The sequence below is a fragment of the Martes martes genome (assembly GCF_963455335.1).
Source record: "Martes martes genome assembly, chromosome: 11".
In the NCBI taxonomy this organism is placed as follows: Eukaryota; Metazoa; Chordata; class Mammalia; order Carnivora; family Mustelidae; genus Martes; species Martes martes.
In genome coordinates this window covers 28,366,675-28,388,360 of record NC_137899.1, presented here as the reverse complement: position 1 = coordinate 28,388,360, position 21,686 = coordinate 28,366,675, and the positions used below count along the sequence as shown (strand labels likewise).

General features: G+C 33.3%; 1 protein-coding gene across 2 annotated transcripts in view; it reads left to right on the top strand.

Annotated features, from left to right (window-relative positions):
- The window catches only part of HGF (hepatocyte growth factor), a gene marked incomplete at its 3' end in the record, with an annotated part of 77,092 nt that overhangs the window by 34,019 nt on the left and 21,387 nt on the right, over window positions 1-21,686 (top strand). For both annotated transcript variants that reach the window (XM_080819074.1, XM_080819073.1), the window contains exons 8-11: window positions 7,087-7,261; window positions 9,824-9,951; window positions 18,966-19,068; window positions 20,844-20,977. In XM_080819074.1, coding sequence (XP_080675200.1) covers window positions 7,087-7,261; window positions 9,824-9,951; window positions 18,966-19,068; window positions 20,844-20,977 — 540 coding nt within the window. The remainder of the gene's footprint in view (window positions 1-7,086; window positions 7,262-9,823; window positions 9,952-18,965; window positions 19,069-20,843; window positions 20,978-21,686) is intronic.

The following is a 21,686-nucleotide window of genomic DNA, read 5'->3' as shown; positions in this document are numbered from 1 at the left end:
GGACCATAAATCCCCAATGTGACTATATTTGGAGATAAGGTTTTGAGGATGTAATTAAGGTTAAATGAGGTCATAAATGTGGATGCTAATTTGCTGGGATGAGTAGCCTTAGAGTAAGAGAGAGATCTCTTCTCTTTTCTCCATATGAGGACATGGCAAGAAGGTGACCATCTGCTAGCCAGGAAGACAGCTCTCACTAGAAACCAAACTGGCTGGCACCTTGATTTTGGTCTTCTCAGCCTCCAGAATTGTGAGAAGTACATTTCTATTGTTTAAGCCACCTCGTCTATAGTATTTTGTTACAGTGGTCCAGGCAGACTAATACAGGCATGTTGCCACTGGTAATAAATAAAAGAATCCTTCCTTCCAGTAATCAATGTACATTGGTGTCATTTTAAGAGAATATGTACCCTTGTGTGTTTACATGTTGGGAAAATAATTTTAGCTAATTATTTTCTTTCTTAAAGAAAGCCTATATTTCTCTGTATTTTATTATTTCATCCAAGGGTAGAAGAGATTCATAGACATAAAATCTTATTGATTCTGAGTCAGGAAAAAAACAATAACATCCATACCCTTTCTCAAGGGGACAGATCTTATACTTGGAGGTCTTTTTCAAGTCATCTTCTAAGGAATAAGAGTATAGAATTGAAGACCTTTCATGAAAGTCTTGTCTCTTGAGCATTTTCTACCAGAAAAGGCTTGGATAAAGTCCAAGGAAAAGTTTCAGATAGGAATTCTAGGTTCACATGGAAAGCAAATGTACAACCAATTTGAGGTTTGTACTTTGGAGGTCTTTATACTACTTTCCCATGTCAATTTTAAAACAAGAAGCTCTTTAAATTTTCATTGAGTCTGATCTTGCCATTTGAGGACCAAAAAACACAAGTCTGTTGACGGGAGAATAGCTTTACACACTGTTCTCAGTCTCCAGGGATCATCCTAAAGTACACCCTATGTTTCAGTTGCTCTTCAGTAGCTGAAGTGGGAATAGATTGGGTTGGGCTGAAGTGTTCCAAGGAATAATCAGGTATTTGTCCAATGGCCTACGGAACAACTTGCTCTTAGCCATAGGCAAAAGAACAGCAATAGTTTACTGCCACGGGGAAATTTAGAATTTGGGGGGAGAAGGGACTGTAACTGCAAGGATTTACTAATCGTTCATGTAAAGGTTATGAGCTCTGGGCATGGCTCTCTGTAACATACACGTGCACTCATATTCTCCAGTTGCCTTTCTCAGACCTCCATCAGAGCTCTGTGGTATTTCAGCAAAAATTTGGCTAGACTTTCACCAAGAAAATGGATCAGATTTATTATTAGTCATCCTGTTCTAGTGGTTTTTTTGTTGAGTGGCAAGATGTTCATCTAAAGGATTACATAACAGTTCATGTTTATTCTTTCAAAAAATCTATTCAAACTTTGAAATTCCTGACCAGTTATTATAGCAACCATCATTACACATCCACACCAATGAAGTGAAATGAATGTTCCAAGAGGCACCCATGGTATTTGTTTATGTTGTGAAAGGACAGTGAAAACTGTCAGTAGCACATGTTCTTTGCAAAGCATTTTCAAATAGAACATTTTGTGTCAATCATCAAAGAAAAACATTACTTCGTTCATAGGCCACTAAAGATCATATAACTATTTTTGCACTTGCTCTAAAGGGTAGCCACTACTGACAGCCTTGAACAAATGTTTTATTTGTGAGGAACTCTCTTATTTGTGTTTCTAGTGTGCCTGGTAGACATACTTGCAAAAATGTTTGTGTATATGAAGATACACACATGTTGCTTTGGCTACACTTGATCAATGTCCGCTGATATTTAGGGATGTTCCTGTGCTTCTTTAACACTTTGCTTGGCCACTAGACACTTCAAAATCTTCTCTTATTTAGGTCCCATATTAAAGTTTTAAGTCCAAAGGGATAACTTTCCCAGATTTAATAGTTTTTCCCAAATTGATTGGTATGAAACATTTGTTTGTTTTTGCACCAAGTTTTGTTATTTATACAGTAGGACAGATAAAGGAGTCTATTATTGCAATTCAGGAATAATTCATCTTGTTTGAGTATGAACTACCTATGTAGGGAACAGAGTTGAAACATTTGCATCACAGGTAAATGGTCTATGAAAAATCATTCACATGGTCCTCATCAGATAATATATTCAAATAATATAATGAAGTTTTCATTTTATTCTATAATTGTCAACAGAAATCATGTAGTTTTCGTTTATGAGGTCACTTCTAGGAGCTGAGTGTCAAATGGGATAAATACAGACGTGCAAACTTCAGAGGGCACTTTTTAGTTAATCAAAAATATTATCTCAGTACTGCTAGTTCATAGTTAAAATCATAAGGAATATTCCCAATGAATTAAAACATCAAGTTGTTTGAGGTTATATATTTGAAAGTTATGGATGCTTATTAAAATGAAAGTTAAAAAAGAATATTACTAATTAGATCTTTTTAATATTTTGTTGAGGCCTGTCTTGGGCTGCGTAACAGAACACCAAGGACCATGTGGCTTCTAAACAACAGATATTTATTTCTGAGAGTTCTGAGGGCTGAGAAATCAAAGATCAAGGTGCCAGGAGATTCCTCATATGGTGGAAGGGTGAGGGAGTTCTGTGGTATCTTTTTTATACATGCACTGATCCCACTCATGAACATCTGCCTTCATAATCTAATCACCCACCAAAAGCCCTACATCCTAATACCGTCACATTAATTCAATTACTCTTGTCCAGTAACAGGATTTCAAGGTATGAATTTGGGGGAGACACAAGCATTTAGTCTATAGCAAGGTCTAATAAAAAGTTCTATTTATTCTGTACTATGCTCTATTTTTATTAATATACAGTAATTCTTTGTATTGTGTAATTTCTATAATTTCAAAAGGTTCAAGTTTCCACCAAAAGATTAGAATCTGTTAAATAATCCAATTATTTAAAACAAACCAAGCTTGTGTTTTTATTTACTCATTTTAACTTACACTGTCTTTAAGTGAATATTTAGTGATTCCTTAAATTTATATAAAAGATTTTAAATTATACTAATGAAATTTAAGAAAAAAACTGTTCAACAAAATTGTCCAAGTGATGATTTTATGATTGCAGTGAAAAAATCTTTAATTAAAACTTGTTGGGGACCTCTGCAGTTGAGGTGCAAAGTTAGTATCAACAGGTAGGTCTCTGAACTTGACACTCGAATTTTAGTGGATGAATCAACAGTGAAATATTTTCCTCAATATTTTTATTCAAGTTTTTTTTTTACATAGGGTTTTATAATATAGATATTACTTTGTAATATAGATATTACTTTTCACAGATACTCCTAAAATTTGAAAACTTCTACCTCAAATTAGGAAAATGTTCACTTTCTACTAGCCATAAAATTTTATGATTCCTCTTCAAATTTTCTGATGAAAATGTGATTACTCACCGAATTTCCTAGGTATTGATTTCTTCATGAATTATGATAATATTTGTTTAATTATCTGTCCTTTTATTTTAAAAAGTGCAATTACATTGTTTTGAGTTTAAGGCTCTGTGTTTCAAATTTTAATTATCATGGGTTATTTCTATAAAATGTTGCTTTAATAAAGATATTTATGAAAAAATACTTTGTAAATCCAATTACTCTTGTATAAAAACAATTCTAGAAATAATACCTGATTTTTAATCTTAAATTGACATTGTAGTGTCCAAGGAGCAGAACATGTTAATCTTTCATGGGCTCAGCCTCTAGCTATGTTCCCAGTGAGATATGATGGACCCACATCTAGCCAGAGGCTGCCCTGATTGACCCTGAAACTCACCAAGACTGGGTTTTTCGATTATGTGTTCACAATGTCACAGTAATAGTTGAGAAAAATAGGTCAGTAATAAACATATAAAACCAAATGCACACAAATACACAGGAAAATGAGACAGTAGAAGTACCCAAGACAGAAAAGTAGTCCCTAAGAAGTTAACTAAAGTACTTTTATTCTGGCTGCCGTAACTCTGACCTTCCTCCCTTTGTCTGGGTTCTAAATCCTAACTCAGTTTACTTCCCAGGAACTTGTGTCCAAGAAGTGGGGAAATAAAAATTTTACTTCTTAAAATGTTAAGGTAATGAATTGATATGTTGCTGAAGACATTTGTTTTTGTCTTTTTTAGATCATAGTTTTGTAACTAGATATGAAATAGGTCAGTACAAGTTTGATCTCTTAACTGTTTTAAAGTTATCACCCTTTAAAGATGCTCCCCTCCACATACACCCAGTATCTTCAAATCATTTAACAGTTAACTTAAATCATCAGAAATATAGTAGGTCGGTGGCATTTGTTTTGATAAAATATAGTTCCTGAGGACCTGTATAATCTATCTTACTTTCTATTTCATTTAAGAGCTTTATTTTATTTTTCTACAGATTTTATGTATTTATTTGAGAGAGAGAGAGAGAGAGAGAGAGCATGAGCAGGGGGAGGGGCAAAAGGAGAGGGAGAGGCTGTGGGACTTGATCCCAGTACTCTGGGATCATGACCTAAGCCAAAGGCAGATGTTTAAGAAATTGGGCCACTCAGAAGCCCCTCATCTAAGAACTTAAATATTAAAATAATAAAGGACTTGATTAACTAGCACTAAATTTTTCTATACAAGTCATTTCTTTAGGCCAATAAATTTTGTTCTTCCTGAATTGATATGTTACCAATATCAGTATATATTAACTCTCAGAAATCAACTCTTAATGACCACTTTGTGGATCACTCTCTGGACATTTTGCTTATCTCCATTTGAAGTTCCTTTTAATTTAGGGTATTTCTGGGCCAAATTTTCATTGCCTGCAATAGATATATAAGATAAAAATATATTTTAAATGAAACTGAAGAAAAGTTATTTTAAGGGCAACATATGGAAATCCGTTTATACAACATATTCCAGTGGTTGACATGGTCATTAATTAATCTTCCTTCTTTTTCACTAAGTTTCATAGAATAACTCCAAACTTAGATTCTACTTAGTTTGCATGGAATTGAATGAAATAAAACAGTAAGCCCCATAAAGAGTAGTTATTTGTAAGAAATTTATGTATGTATGTATTTATGTATTAATTAATTAATTTATTAATCATTCATTCATTAGTTTTAAAGATTTATCTATCTATTTTAGAGAGAGAGCACGTGTGAGCAGAGGGAAGGGCAAAGGGAGAGGGAGAATCTCAAGAAGACTCTCCACTGCACAGGGAGTCCCACGTGGGGCTCAATTCCATGACCCATAAGATCATGACCTGAATGAAAATCAAAGTTCGATACTTAACAAGCTGGGCCAGCCACGCACTCCAGAAAGAAATACATTTAAATGAAATTGAGGATCCATTTAAAAAGAACTTACACTGTTAAATATGGAACACTTTTATAGACATCCCTAGCCTCCGAAGGCATGTCTAATTCGGACTTCTTTTGGGAAATGATACATATAATTCCAGAATGGATGAATCAAAGGCATTTATTCAAATCCTAAATTGTCTTAGAGTATGTCAGTTTGAGTCTTATCCAGGGACATCTTAAATGACCATTTAGATTGTAAAGGTAACTGGGGAGTTTACATTGACTTTACTCTATTGAATCATAAATATTTTTATGTATGTTTTGAGAAAGTGTATGAATTTTAGTTGCTCTAGAAAGTTTCCAGTTACATTTTGTTTGGATAAACATTAAAGACTAAAGAAAAAGTCCAAATTGTAGTAAAATTTTAAGTTTGTACTTTTTCTTACTTTGTTATGGAGATTTTTTGATCTGCATGAAATGTGGTAAGAATTGTATTTGGACTAGGAAAAAAAACCAGGATAATTCTACCTAGGAACAGCTGATTTCTTTTAATACTAAGAAATTGATTAAAAAATTAAGACACCAGCTTAGAATATATTTATCATACTGGAGGAAAATCATGCATAATACCATTACCAACTTTTATATGTATTTAAACAAACTCATTAGGATTAACTGTAGAGTCATTTCAGAAATACTGTCTAGGGACACCTGGGTGGCTCAGTCAGTTAAGCGTCTGCCTTCAGCTCAGGCCATGAACCCAGGGTCCTGGAATCAAGTCCCACATCAGACTCATTGCTCAGCAGGGAGCCTGCTTCCCACTCTGTCCCTCCCCCCCACCCCCCGAGCACACTCTCTCTCAAATAAATAAATAAATAAATAAGTAACCTCAAAATGCAAAAAGAAATACTGCCTATTTAGCATATATTAGTTATAGTGCCACACGGAAGTAAAATGCCTTCAAAGAATTTTTCCAAAAATATACTATTTTAGTGTTTGAATGAAAAGAAAATTGGAATGGGAATAGTAATAATGATAAATTGATTTAAAAAATAACTGTTCTCTAGACAAATTTTCCCTTTTTTACTTTTTTATGACCAAACATATAGCATAGTGCTTTTTATTTACTTATTTTTTTATTTCTTAAAAGATTTTATCTATTTATTTGAGAGAGAAAGAGAGAACATGAGCAGGGGAAGGGGCAGAGGGAGAAGGAGACTTCTTGCTGACCAGGGAACCTGACATGGGGCTCCATCCCAGGGCCCTGGAATTGTGATCTGAGCCAAAGGAAGATGTTTAAGTGACTGAGCCACCCAGATGCCACAACATAGCACCTTTTAATCTCCCTATGTGGTCACTATATTACTTAACAGATGTTTTTCAATTTCTAAAGTAAGAAAAGTGATTAAAAAACACAGTTGAAAAACATTAATAAGTAGAAATATTTTACATCTAATATTAATCAATGAGTGGATAAATCTAGGAAATTTAAGTGCTATCATATGATGCTCTTTCAAACTAGTCTATGTAAAGCCAAGCTAGAACATTCTATTTCATGAGCAGAGAAACCCTATAGTTGAGTCCACCATTGTAACTCATTCCTTTAAGTTGAGTGACATAGCAATAATGATAACTTGAATTTTAATTCTACTCAATTTTTATAAAAATCTATGTGACAGAAAACCCTAGTAATATGTATGCAAATGAAAACTAAGAGGTAAATGACGGATTAAAAGATTTTACTCAAGTTTAATATTTCTTCTTACCAATAGCTCACGGTACTATGAATGACACAGATGTCCCTATGGAAACCACTGAATGCATTCAAGGTCAAGGAGAAGGCTACCGGGGCACCATCAGTACTATTTGGAATGGAATTCCATGTCAGCGTTGGGATTCCCAGTATCCTCACCAGCATGACATAACTCCTGAAAATTTCAAGTGCAAGTGAGTATATTAGGCACAAATAAATTTCAGTAAACTCTGCAGTAAATGAGGTGGAATGGTTACTCAATGAATTTTGGTGTTAGTAATTCTTAAACTTTAGTGTGTCTAGGGACAATCGAGTTAAAAGGCAGATTCATCCACTCAGATATTTTGATTCCTTAGGTCTGAGACCAAATATCCATTTTAATGAACACTCTAGGTAATTTTGAATCAGATGGTTGATGTACTGTATTTTGGGAAACATATCCCTAGTTTTCTGATCACAGCTTTGATTTTGCAGGTGCCTTTAATAAATCATTAATGGTAATGATAACCAGGCAAGTTTCAAATTAGTGCCTTCTTAATATTTCACATTAATTTTAAGGGAAATTACATATTTTTTTCTTTCACAAGAAGAGGCATGCCTTGATTTCACTCAACAATGTAAACTGATACATTTTTGACCTTGAAGTAATATTATTTTTTAAAATTTTAAATATGTTTTCTGCTGTTTCAGATTTCCTTTAAAGAGTGGGAAAGTAAACCAATTGTTTAGATGAATCAAGCCAAAGAAACTGCCCTTGAATATCAATTATATTGCTGTTATGTACCTTCTCCGTGGCTGTTTTTTTTCACCACTTGACTTTTGCTACACAGAACAGCCACGATGCCATGTGTTTTTAAATTATCCACCTTGTTATGAGGAACATGAAATGATTGCTTTTGAAACTTATAACACACGTGCCATTCATAGTGGCTTTGCTGAAATAGCACCTATAAATAACATATATTGGCTTTATATAATTGGCTTTTAATAAGAGAGCTTAACATTTCAAGATGGGGAAGTATGAGCACTAGTTGGCCTATCCACTGGAGAGAGAAGATATTTTATAGGTGTTTTTTGTTTGTTTGTTTAGCCAATTCAATGTATTTGCTCAGATAGTAAATATTCATGTTATTGTATTTTCATTATTTTATAATAACAACTATTTACTTGTCATTGTAAGTTTGCTTCCCTCATATTCTTCATAGCAGTTCTCTCTCTTCCTGACCCATGTGTTTCACACCTCAGAAATAAATACCAAAGTAGAGAAAGCAAAGAAAATGACAAAAGATTAGTTAAGACAAACAGAGAAGACAGTGTCAGTGCCATTCACATGTTTTGTTAATTTCTAATGACTGGTAATAATACTCAAGTAAGAAATTGTATATGTACAAATTTTCAAGAGAATTTAACTAAGCAATTATTCATCTAAAATAGCAAACTTGTGTAAACTTGATGTAAAACTCAATGCACATATTTTAGACCAACATAAATTTTTTTAAAATGTAAGTGCAAATTAGTTTAAAGAAATAAAAGATTATCTTTATCTTAATAATTTTAATAATTTTATAAGAAAACTAATGACTTTAATATGGGTTGTAACTATGAACACTTGCTGTCCAGTGGCTATAGCTATTGGCAATCACTGTTCTCAAAATCTTAAATAACACAGTTTGTGTCAGCACCTATTTTGGCTAGATAACCTCTCAACTTGTTAATTTTACAGCAAAACCCAAGTTTCTTCCTTAAAAGATTTCTCCATTTCTAATGGTGAACTTGGGTATTAATAAAATTGCAGTACTTCTTATTGGACCTAAGTGATATATATATAAGGCAGTTTCTAATATATTGAATATTAATTTTGTTAAATTACTAGCCAAGGGTCTATGAGGAGAAAACCCATGCTTGTTTCAAATTAAAGAACATTTTTCAGAAGAGTAAATAATGAAGTTCACATTTTATTTAATGTGAACCCTATGTTAAGGTAAAATTCTTTTACATATAGAGAATATTAGTATAGACTCTTTCCTTGTCGAAAAGTTTCAATGTTAATTAAATCACCGCTAAAATAAAGGATGTACATTTAGTACACTGACAATTTATTCTACAGTTTTCTGTATTATAAAGGCCTTAATTTTATAGAAATATTTATAAAGATTTCAAATAACTTTTGTGAATCAATAAAGAAGTACTTTGTAAGGGAAAGGAATCTATGCAGCAAATTAAGTAAAAAAAAAGGACAGCATTCAAGGAAGAAATAGCTATTGTGCTTTTTGTATCAAATGTTTGGATAGATAGAACTTCCATTTTTAAATGAGAATAGTTAACAGTTATTCATAATAGCCTTTCTTCAGCAAAGAGAGATAGATGTTGTTTCTGCATTATATATGGGCTGTGAAAACATAATAAATAATAGGCCAGTCTTTAAAAATTGTAATAGTTGAGAGTCTGAGTGTTGAGAATGAGTGAGAAAAATGAAGTGGTACTATTTTTTCCCTTTCATGAAGTAATAGTGTTTGTGTGGAACTCCAGGCCTGTGGAATGAAGAGAATACTGACATCTGACAGCCTTTATTTCAGTAATGTGGCCAATGTCAGTTGTGTATGCTGAATTCTAAATTGTTGTAACTATCCTAAATCTAAAACTTAGAACTCTATTTATAAACATGCATGCATTCTGGGATTCTAGAAATTTAATAGCGCTAATTTACCATTTGTAAGGACTCTGGCAATTTACATTAACATGCTTATTCTCAATAGGGACCTAAGAGAAAATTATTGCCGAAATCCAGATGGGGCTGAGTCACCCTGGTGTTTTACCACTGATCCAAACATCCGAGTTGGTTACTGCTCCCAAATTCCAAAATGTGATGTGTCAAGTGGACAAGGTAATAGCTGACATTTTGCAGGGTGGGCACGATTAAATTCAGGGGGAAATGCCTCAAGAGAGACCTAAGTCTTGTTGCACTGGTTTTGCTAGTTCTCAAACAAAATCACCAAGTCTGAAGTTGCATTTCTTTTATACATTCTTTTGCTCAACACTCACTTATTTATTTGAGCTTATACTAGTGTCAGGCTCTGTTGTAGACACTGGGGATATACTAGTAAGCACAACAAAATTCTCTGACTCCCGTGGAACTCCAGAAACTCCAGCAAACAGAAAACAGAAACAAAACAAGCAAAATAGAAGTGGGAATGAGTTAGTTTGTGGTAAGTTCCAGAGAGAAAAATGTCCCAGGGTTAGAGGACAGGGTATTATTTCATATTTTAATGGTATGGGAAGATCTGACATACCAAGGAAACACTTAAGAAGGACCTGGAAGAAGCAGCATGTGCCATGTGCATATAACTTGTAAACAACGTTTGAGGTAGAGGAAACTTGCAAGTAAGTGCAAATGGCATGAGATGGGACAGTGCTTGAAAGGTAAAGAGATAGCAAGCACATCACTGTGGCCCGTACAGAGCAAGGGGTAGAGTCACAGGGGATGTGGTTAGAGAAGAGTTGGACTAAAATCGCATGTGCCTTAGAGGAATTGGAAGGATTTACATTTTTATTCTGAAAGAGAAGGGACTCTGTTGTATGGTTCCGAAAAGATAAATTAGATGATCTGTTTGGTTTAAGTTTTAACAGGATGACTCTGAGTGCATTATGGAAAACAGCCATAATTTCTGAACTTTTGACAACTTCTCCCAAACAGGAGAATTCATTGTGTGGCTGTTTCAGTAATTCAGGAAAGAGAGGAGAGTGATGTGGACCTGGGGGTCAGCAGTGGAGATGATGTATAGCAGTGTGGTTTGGGATAAATCACCATTGTACTGGGAAACATAGATGCCATTGAAGATCATTGTTTCAGGGAGCAGCAGTAGAGAAAAGTCATATTGAGATAGGTTTAAAAAAGAAATCATTTGTCAAAGGTTAATGATGATGTTGGAATCTGGGCATTTATTAGCATATAATGAATTGAGGGTTATGATTTTTAAATAATCATATTCTTGGCCATAAATTTAATTATGATGGTCATGGTTAGTCATAAATCATCCTAAAAAGCCCAAGCCAAATTTAAAGCTCCATTTCATAGATTTATTATTCTATACATACTTCTTCTATCCTCTAACTTTTTCTGCAGTGCCATTTCTCATGAGCAAATGTTAAAAGTTGTAGAGGGAAGAGAGGTTGAGTCCCTTTTCAGTTAATTTCACTGTTCTTTGGCAGATTTTAAAGGCTGGTTGGAAAAAAGCTGAAACCAATGTTTATTTTTTTAATTTTTTTAAGATTTTATTTATTTATTTGACAGAGATCACAAGTAGGCAGAAAGGCAGGCAGAGAGAGAGGAAGGGAAGCAGGCTCCCTACTGAGCAGAGAGCCTGATGCGAGGCTTGATCCCAAGACCCTGAGATCATGACCTGAGCCTAAGGCAGAGGCTTTAACTCACTGAGCCACCCAGGTGCCCCGAAACCAATGTTTAAAGGAGGTTTAGTACCACCTGGATCTTCTTTGTCCCTGTCTTATTCATTTAAACATGAATTGATAATTTGAGATAGAGGCAAATTAGATCAGTTGTTTAATAAGCTTCTTATGTATATTAAGATGCTTTTATGTACATATATATCACTTACCAAAGAATCAGGTAATAGAATATGAGAATTTTAGATTGTACAAGTTAAGCCAATGCTATTGCTTATCTAGTAAATCTAGAAATTAATAGATGAAGAAATTAGTCCTATGAAATTTAGGTAACTTGCCTAAATTCTCAAATTAGCACAGCTGGGATTAAATACAACCTTCCTTAAAATGAACTTTCCATTACTTTTGACAATATATTATATTTTTTTAACAATATATTATACCTGATACATGCAACAATGTGCTAGGCTTTGTGGGGCAAGTAAAAAATGAAGACATCCACTTAAGAGACACTGTTAGCTAATCCAACATGAAGCTATGAAATTTTAATGGTTATGCCATTGTGTGATACTGCCAAGCTAATGGTATGCATTGTTAAATATGTGATATGTATGCATGCATGCACATACACACACGCGAACACGAAAGGATGTTGCTCTTATCCTTCTCCATATAAACACTTAGACTGATGAGTTAGAAATGTTTTTCCTAAATCTTGCAACATCTGAATTAGCATATATATGAATACTCTTCCAACTGAATATCAAATAACTATTTAAAATGAAAACTGAAATTACAGACTTTCTTTAAAAATGCTTTTAAAACATAACTTATCAAATGATATCATAAACACTTAGGGTAGTAAATGGAATGCAATTCATAGCTTTAAATTGTTATATCAATATTATTAATAAGAAGAATGTGAATGAAATTTCAAACTTTGAGTTAGGGGAAAAAAGTAAACCAAAAGCAGTATAAAAAGGAAAACCAAGATAAAGCAGATATTAGTAAGGTCTGGAACTAATAATGGTAAAATTAATGAATAAAGCAAAATGATGGTTCTTTGAAAAAATTAACAAAATAGATAATCACTAGCTAGTTGACTCAAGAAATAAAGAAAGGACAAAAACATAAAATAGTAATTATCAAAGGGGAAATAACCATTGAAACAAGAAAATTAGAAGACATAAAAGACTATTTTGTATAACCTCATGTAAGAAACTTTGAAAATAAAAACGAAACGGATAATTTACTAGGAAAACTAAAATTATTTGAATTAAATTGACAATGGTCAGTTCAATTAGTCAAAGAATTAGACCTATTCTTGCAGAAGAAATATGGAAATTTATTAATGAAATCTGTTCTATCAAAAAATACTCTCCGTAGATGAATTCAGAGACCAGTTAATCTCAATGCTACATATACTGATATGTAGCTCAACAAATACAGTAAAACTTCCATCAGTAGTGATGACATTACAATATTAGTACCTGAACATGACTAAGGTAACATAGGAAAAAAGTAAACTTATCTCATTTGTGAATATAAAAATTTTAAATGAAATTTAAGTAAACAGTCTGATAAAGCAACTTAAAAAATAATACATGATTGAACAGAGTTTAGTCTAAGAAAAAAATGATTCTGTTTTAGAAACCCATTAACATAATTCATCTTAGATCTAAGAAAAATGATCATTTAATAAATGTCAACAGATTTTGAAATTCCTGTTACAAAATTCACTCCTTTCTCATAAAAGTACCCAAATAAGCATTTCTGGAATATACACACTATACACACATCTCTCTCTATCTATCTATCTATCTATCATCAACCTATTTATCTATCTATCCATCTATCATCTATCTATCTATATTTATATCTATCTATATATATAAACAGAGAGACAGAGACTGCCTTAAAACATATATTCACATTTTAACATATACACACATAGACACACAGACATGCCCACATACACAAAAGCATTTATCCCTTATAGTTGATGGGGAAACATTACAGACATTCTTAGGAAGTTTAAAAGGAAAGCTATAATGTATACTGTCTTTACTCATTAACATTGTAAAATATAAGTTAACATAGATTAACATATTCCTCTTTAACACTATATTGGAAATATTATTCCATATAAATAAGAAAGCACATTTATTGAGTAAAAAAGCCAGAGTTCTTTATTTATGCAAATGATATAATAGTAACATACTTTGAAAACTGAAGTCAAGTAATAAAAAATTCACTAAGATAGCATTCATATATGAGTTTGAAGATTTAGTTAAGGGGAATATTATATAATAGCAACAAAACTGATAGAAATAGAAATAAATTTAGAAAGAGATGTGCAAAATCTATGTAATAAAATTTTAGAATCACCACTGAAAGCCCCAAAATTGTACTTTAACATGACAAAGCATCCCTTGTTCTTGATATGAGAAATCAACATCATAAATACACCAATTCTACCTGAGCTAATATTAATTAATTAATTAATTAATTAATTTTTAGAGAGAGAATGCTAGCAGGGGAATGGTAGAGGGATAGTGAGAGAGAGAATCTTAAGCAGTCTCCATGCTGAGCATGGAGCCTGACCTGGACCTTGATCTCAGATCCTGAGATCATGACCTGAGCCAAAATCAGGAGCCAGATGCTTAAGAGACTGAGCCACCCAGGCACCCATACCTAAATTAATTTGTAAATGTAATGTGATATTAATAAATAGATCCATAAGTCTTCTGATACCAAAACAAACTGATTCTGTAGTTCTCTTGGAAGAATAAACACGTAAGTATACTATGGAAAATCTTGAAAAGTAAGGGTGATTACAGGCAATTAACCTTATCAGATATTAAAACATTTTATAAACAGCTTGTTAAGTAAGACTTTAGTTCTAGTGCAATGAATAAACTGACGAACAGAAAAAACATAGAGGGCAGAAACAGACCCCTTCTAGAGATTTGTTATATTAAAAATGTGTCATTATGTAACATTAGATGAAAAATGAACTTTTAAAGTATAATATTGGGTAAAATTATAAATGATAAAATTAAATCCATGCCTAATAGTATACCACCAAATAAGCTCCAAATGTATAAGATATCTGAATGTACAAAAGGAAACCATACAGATACTAGAAGTAAACCTGGAAGAATCCCTTTTTAACTTAATATGATGAAAAGCATTTTAATTAACATTCAAAATCTAGAGGCAGTAAAAGAAAAAATAAAAACAAAAACGATAAACTACATTAAAAACTTACCAAGGCAAATGCTTATGCACACTCATACACCTTATATATATTATATAATATTACATAATATTATATATATTTATTTATTCATTCATTTATCTTTTTTTTTTAGAGAGAAAAAAAAGCATGAGAGAGAGCAGGAGCAAGGTGGGGGTTGGGGGGGAGCAGAGGGAGAGGGAGACAGAGAATCTTAAGCATCTTCCATGCCCACTACAGAGCCCAACACTGGGCTTGATCTCATGACCCTGAGATCATGACCTTAGCCAAAATCCAGAGAGATGCTTAACCAACTGAGCCATGCAGGTGCCTCCAAAACCCATATTTAAATAAAAAGACAAATGACAAATTTGAAAATAAGTGTTGAAATGCATATTATAGATAAAGAGAAAATATATTTTTTTAAAGATTTTGTTCATTTATTTGACAGAGATCACAAGTAGGCAGAGAGGCAGGCAGACAGAGGGGGAGAAGCAGGCTCCCTGCTGAGCAGAGAGCCCAATGCGGGGCTCAATCCCAGGACCTGAGATCATGACCTGAGCCGAAGGCAGAGGCTTTAACCCACTGAGCCACCCACGCGCCCCAAGAAAATATTTTTAATATATAAAAATTCTGGAAACTAAAAAGTTAAGGACCAAAAAACTTAAGTAATGAACAAAATGTGTTGAGATTTCTAAAAAAAAAATATGTATATATAAATTCCCTTCAAACACATGGAAATTATGCTTAAATTCACATATAACAAAAGCACCTTGGCACCTATTTCTTATCTTCTGCTTACTTTTCATCTCTAAAACAAATAAAGGTCGCTTGGAGACACTGATGATTCCAGGAGGCCTGGGACAAGAAAAGAACAAGATGAGGCTGGAATATCTTTAACTAGCAAGTAAAGAAGTGCTAAAAGAAACCTCATGTCTTCCTCTTAAAAACCTATAGCCCATATCTAATCATGAGGTTAAACAGACAAACCCAACTGATGGACATTAAACAAAACAAAACAAAACAAAACCCCCAAAAAACAAACTTGCCTGGGGTGCCTGGGGTGCCTGGGGGGCTCAGTTGGTTAAACATCCCTCTCTTGATTTTGGCTCAGGTCATGATCTCAAGGTCATGGGATAGTGCGATCAAGCCCCATGTCAGGCTTTGTACCCTTTGGGGGAGTCTGCTTGAGATTCTTTTTCTCTCTCTGCCCCTGCCCCCTTAAATAAATAAATCTTTTAAAAAATATTTAAAAAAAATACTTGGCCAATTTTCCTCAAAACTGACAAGGTCATCAAATAAGCAAGTCTAAAAACTGCAACATTTAGAAGAACCTTAGCAAACATGACAACTAAATATAATGTAAAATGTGGAATCCTAGAATACAAAAAAGGATATTAGGTTAACAACTAAAGATATTTCTGAGACCATGAAGGCCAAAATATTGTCTTTGGTTAATAATGCATCAGTATGGCTCAATAGTTACAAAAATTCTATCATTTTAATATCATTAAATATTAAAAGTAGGGAAAACTGTGTGGTATATGAGAACTCTCTGTACCAACTTACAACTTTCCTATAAATTAAATCTAATATAAAATAAAAAGTTTACTAAGAAGGAAAAAAAATATATCATAGCCTTTATTCAAATAAAAGGGCATAGAGGACATCAGGGCATGGAGAAGTAAAGGAAAAGTGAATTGGGGGAAATTGGAGGGGGAGATGAACCATGAGACACTGTGGACTTTGAGAAACAAACTGAGGGTTTTAGAGGGGAGGGGGATGGGGGATAGGTGAGCCTGGTGGTGGGTATTATGGAGGGCACGGATTGCATGGAGCACTGGGTGTGGTACATAATGAATCTTGGAACACTGAAAAAGTAAAATTAAAAAAAAGAAAACAAATAAAAGTGCAGTGGTGGTGAGGAGGATCTCTTCCTCCAATATAGAAAAAATATATGCAAAAAACCCAAAAATGTATAAAAAAGTAGTACTAGTATATTGCATTGCACAATTACTTTTTTTTTTGTTAACATATAATGTATTATTTGCTCCAGGGGTACAGGTCTGTGAATCTTCAGGCTCACAATTACTTTCTTAAGTAAGAATTTATCTAACAGCTAAATATTTAAACTTTCCTAATATCAGAAAACAAAAACAAAAACAAAAACAAAACACCATGAGAGGAAAATGTTTTCATTATTATATTCTGCTTATGTACGAGCAATGAATTTTATGTTTATGCTTTCTGAAAGCAATTTTATTGTGTGCTGGAATGACTATGTTTTGTGTATAAATCTTATCCTATTTGTGTTTTTTATATTTAAGATTAATTCCTTACAGTGCTATTATGAAATATCTATGGATTTGAAAACATTACTGTTGAATATACTTATTATATTTCTTTCTCACTATGTTAATTGATTCTTGAACAAATTATTAAATTATTTATTTAAAATTTTTATTAGGACTTGTATTTATTTATTATGATTATAAAGCTTATTTAAAGGCAATGATGATAGACTATGGTTTACCAAGTTATTTTTCTTATTTTTTTCTTAAGATTTTAGTTATTTATTTGAGAGAGAGAGAGCAAGCAGGAGCAGGGGTGGGGCAGCGGGAGAAGAAGGGAGCCCGACGTGGGGCTCAGTCCCAGGACCCCAGGATCATGGCCTGAGCCAAAGGCAGATGTGTAACTGACAGAGCCACCCAGGGGTCTGGTTTACCAAGTTTAAAACAGAAATACTCTTGATGTATATTTGTAGATAACATTTTATGGCCAAATCTACAGTCCTCAGTCATATAAAAATCAGGAATGTTTAATAGGTAGTCACTTTTTAAATATGTGTTATTAATTTAAAATTTAGAAGAGTGTTTCCTTTTAAATATAGAACTGCAACTCAATATGTTTGGAAGAACTTGACTTCTTTTTCATGTTATTTTAAAATTAGGAATATAGACACTTCTATCATTGTTTAATAAAACATAAATTACTCATTAAAAAAAGTAAAAAAACCACATGGGACACAGTAAAAGACACAGAAGTCAGTTTAAAGTGGCTTCCATCAGCTAACTTTGGAATAACTTTGAGCATCAGAAAGAGCAACAGGAATAGATTATATCTCATGCCAAGTACAAAGAGGCCATAAGAGTCTCTGTGCATAGTCCCACTTCTACTACAGGCACTACTATTAGTAGTAGTAGCAGCAGTGGCTCCAGCGGCACCAGCGGTAGTAATAGAATACCTACATGGAAGGAGTAGAAGAGAAGGAAAAACTCTTATTTGCAGAAAAATGATAATCAATAAAGAAATGTAGGAAGTTGAAAAACAACTATTTTTTAAAGATTTTATTTATTTATTTGACAGACAGAGATCACAAGTAGGAAGAGAGAGAGAGAGAGAAGCAGGCTCCCCACTGAGCAGAGAGCCCGATGTGGGGCTGGATCCCAGGACCCTGAGCCAAAGACAGAGGCTTAACCCACTGAGCCACCCAGATGCCCAAAAAACAACTAATTTAAAACCAGCCTAGTAATGACTGATTTATGCAAAAGTAATCACAGTATGCCTAAGCCATTTTATGAAAATTTCTTTGGAACTAAGATACTTACTCAGTCTCAGAGGTCCCAACAATTTTCCTTTACATCCTTTAACCAAGTTATCAAACTCACCACCAACAATGGAACAAACTAATATAAGATGTCAAGAGATAAAATGCTCTGAAAAGGATAATATATCTTCTATGCCCCAATCCTGTCCTTAACTTGATTTTTATCATGAGAGAATAATCAGACAAAATGGAATTAAAGAGCACTTGCAAAACAGCTGGCTTGGGTGACTCAGAATGTTAATCTCGTGAAAGACAAAAACCCAAACACAATAAATGTGACGAGTATATGAGTGTTCATTATATCATTCTTGTGACTTTTCTGTGGAGAAAATTTTTCCAAAGAAAATGTTGGGAAATATATATGTCATTCTAAAAATTCCCACTTCTTTGGTATCCCTAAGGGCTACACATTAATTTTTTCTTTGATTATTTTTAAAATCTGTAATGAAATCCATAAACCCTTATTTTAAGGAAGAAGAAATTTGGCTGAAAATAAAGACACTTTAATCTGAAATATTTGAGTATCTTTGATTTGTACAGAGTGTGTTGTCAACTTTTATGTTGACTTTCACGAATTTGCATGCTTGTAATAAATGTTTTTGTTCGATACTTCCTTGTATTCACTAGTCCTTTTCATATATTTTATGTTTAGATTGTTATCGTGGGAATGGCAAAAATTACATGGGCAATTTATCCAAAACCCGATCTGGACTAACATGTTCGATGTGGGAGAAGAACATGGAAGACTTACACAGGTGTGTAAATATCTTTCAATACAAAATATGTAGTGATAATAGCAGATAGTATATTCAGATATGCACATTGCCATTTCTTTCATTTCTCTTATACATTATAGTAAGCTAATAAAAACATCAGATTTGTTTTTCTGTGCAACTCAGTGTATTCCCTTCATGTAACAACCTTTTTTCTTTATAAAGATTTATTTATTTATGGGAGAGAGAGAGAGAGAAAGCAGGGAGGTGAGAGGGGCAGAAGGAGAGAGAGAATCCTAAAGTAAACTCACCACTAGGAGCCTGACCTGGAGATCATGACCTGAGCTGACATCAAGAGTCAGCCACTTAACTGACTGAGCCACCCAGGTGCCCCCAAACTTTTAAATAAGCAATTCAATCTAGCACATTTTTATTGAATGTTTACAATGTGTTCTGTGGTAGGTGCCCATGGGAGACATTAATAAAAAATGTGCATACATTTTGGCTTCACCTTCAAGGATGATATGGTCATGTTGAAAAAACAACTGTATAACTTGATAAGACAGTGCATAATTAAGTGGCAAATCTAGTATTTCAAATAGTACATTATATGATTGTGTTCTCATAATTATTAACATCAGTTCATGAAAAATTAGTAAGTGACCATCTTCATGGACATATATACCTTAAATATCCACTTAACTATTAAAAACTTATAGAAATAGGTTTCCTGGTATAGCTTTATTTTGACATATTAAATTTTTCTACAACTCAAGAAAGGTATTATGTGTAATTGAAAAAAATTATATATTTCAGAAATTAGAGATTTTGACATTGGACATATTCAGAGAAAAATATGTCTGCCATTCCACCCTAGCAATAGTGCTAGCATGTTTGAAATTACTAAAGAAGTCTGAGACATACTGGTGACGAAAAACTAAATTTTTCCAAAATCCCAGAATAGATTATGCAGTAGAATAGAAGGAAAAAGGTTAGTATCATATGATCAAGCACTTATGCCATGGTTGCTATATGTGAATTATTATCTTATTTGGCCATCACAATCCTACGTAGAAGATATTTCTGTATGTGTGAAAAAGAATTTAAGGGCTCCGAGAGGTTGAGTTATTTTGCCTCTAGTCCTACATTAATTTTAACTTTATTCTCTTCCAAAATGTACTTGCTAGTGGATGATACGGTTTCAGTTAATTTACTTTACAAACAGTGATAGTTCTAAAGCAGTGCTCTCCAACATAAATACAGATTTCACATCTGTAAGTTGCATGTGCACTTTTCTACAAACATTTAGCTACATTTAAAGGAGTACAAATGAATAGGCAAGACTATTTTAGATAACATTTCTTATTAATTAAATGTCTCTAAAAGCATTTTCATTTCAATACGTATTTTCATATTGATATGAAAATTAATGAATTTTTTACATTTTTTCATATTAAGTCTTCAAGATTTAGTATGCATAATTATAAATAGTACTGTAATTGTTAATTAGAATGTAATTCTACTATAATTCCATTTTAGTTATTAAATAGAAATAAAAATCACAAAACTTTTCATCATTTTATCTATGGTAATTTTGTAGCTCTATTTCATAATCCTGAGTAAAGAATATGCTTCCAAACTGCAAGAACAACACCAAAATAAGTCTAAAGCAATATAACCAAAATTCACACCAAATAGAAGCTTGTGTTGTATCTATAATGAAAGTTATGTGCTAGGATTTTATCTTCTTGGTGACAGTTTGTTTCTGTTGGACACAGTGAGCATCTTGTGATGTTTAGAGTGTGTTGTTTATGCAGGCATATCTTCTGGGAACCAGATGCTAGTAAACTGAATAAGAATTACTGTCGGAATCCTGATGATGATGCCCATGGTCCCTGGTGTTACACAGGAAATCCTCTCATTCCATGGGATTATTGTCCTATTTCTCGTTGTGAGTATTTTTAATGACCTTTTCAGGTGAAATATTTTAAATACTCTGAATCTCCTTTAAATTGATACCTCATTCAGACGAGGAAATATAGGAGGGTTGGAATCAATCCTAAAGTGGGGATGCATTCCAGACAACAACAACAACACTCACACGCGCGCGCGCGCCCGCGCATGCGTGTGCACCCCTTTCTTCATCTCTCCTGTAGACAAGGAGACATTCTGCTGACCTTTTAAATAACATTTTCCTCCTCAGAAGATCCTCATTTGAAATCCAGAAGCAATAAATGGCCATCGTTGTAATATGACTACACCAGAAAAGACCCTCCTCCCAATACTAACTGTTCGAGCTAAGCAGAGCTCTAACAAAGCCCCCGCCCAGTAACAGACCCATCGACAGACCTGAGATACCGTTGCTTTCACTTTCTTCTCAGTGCATTAACCAAAGACCAAAGAGCCTAGAATATCCCATCCACATCTCTGAGTCAAAGATGATTTCTTTTGAAGATGATTTTTTAAAAGAGTATCAGTGTGTAAAGTAAAAGATACGTAAAATATATATGTCTGATATACCTCATTTAAAGAGCTCCTATATATTAATAAGAAAAAATGAGAAAAATGAAGAAAATGAATCTTCAAGAAGAAGTATAATTAATAAACAAATAAACAAAATACATTACAGCTGAATAGTAAGAAAAAATGAAATTTTAGTA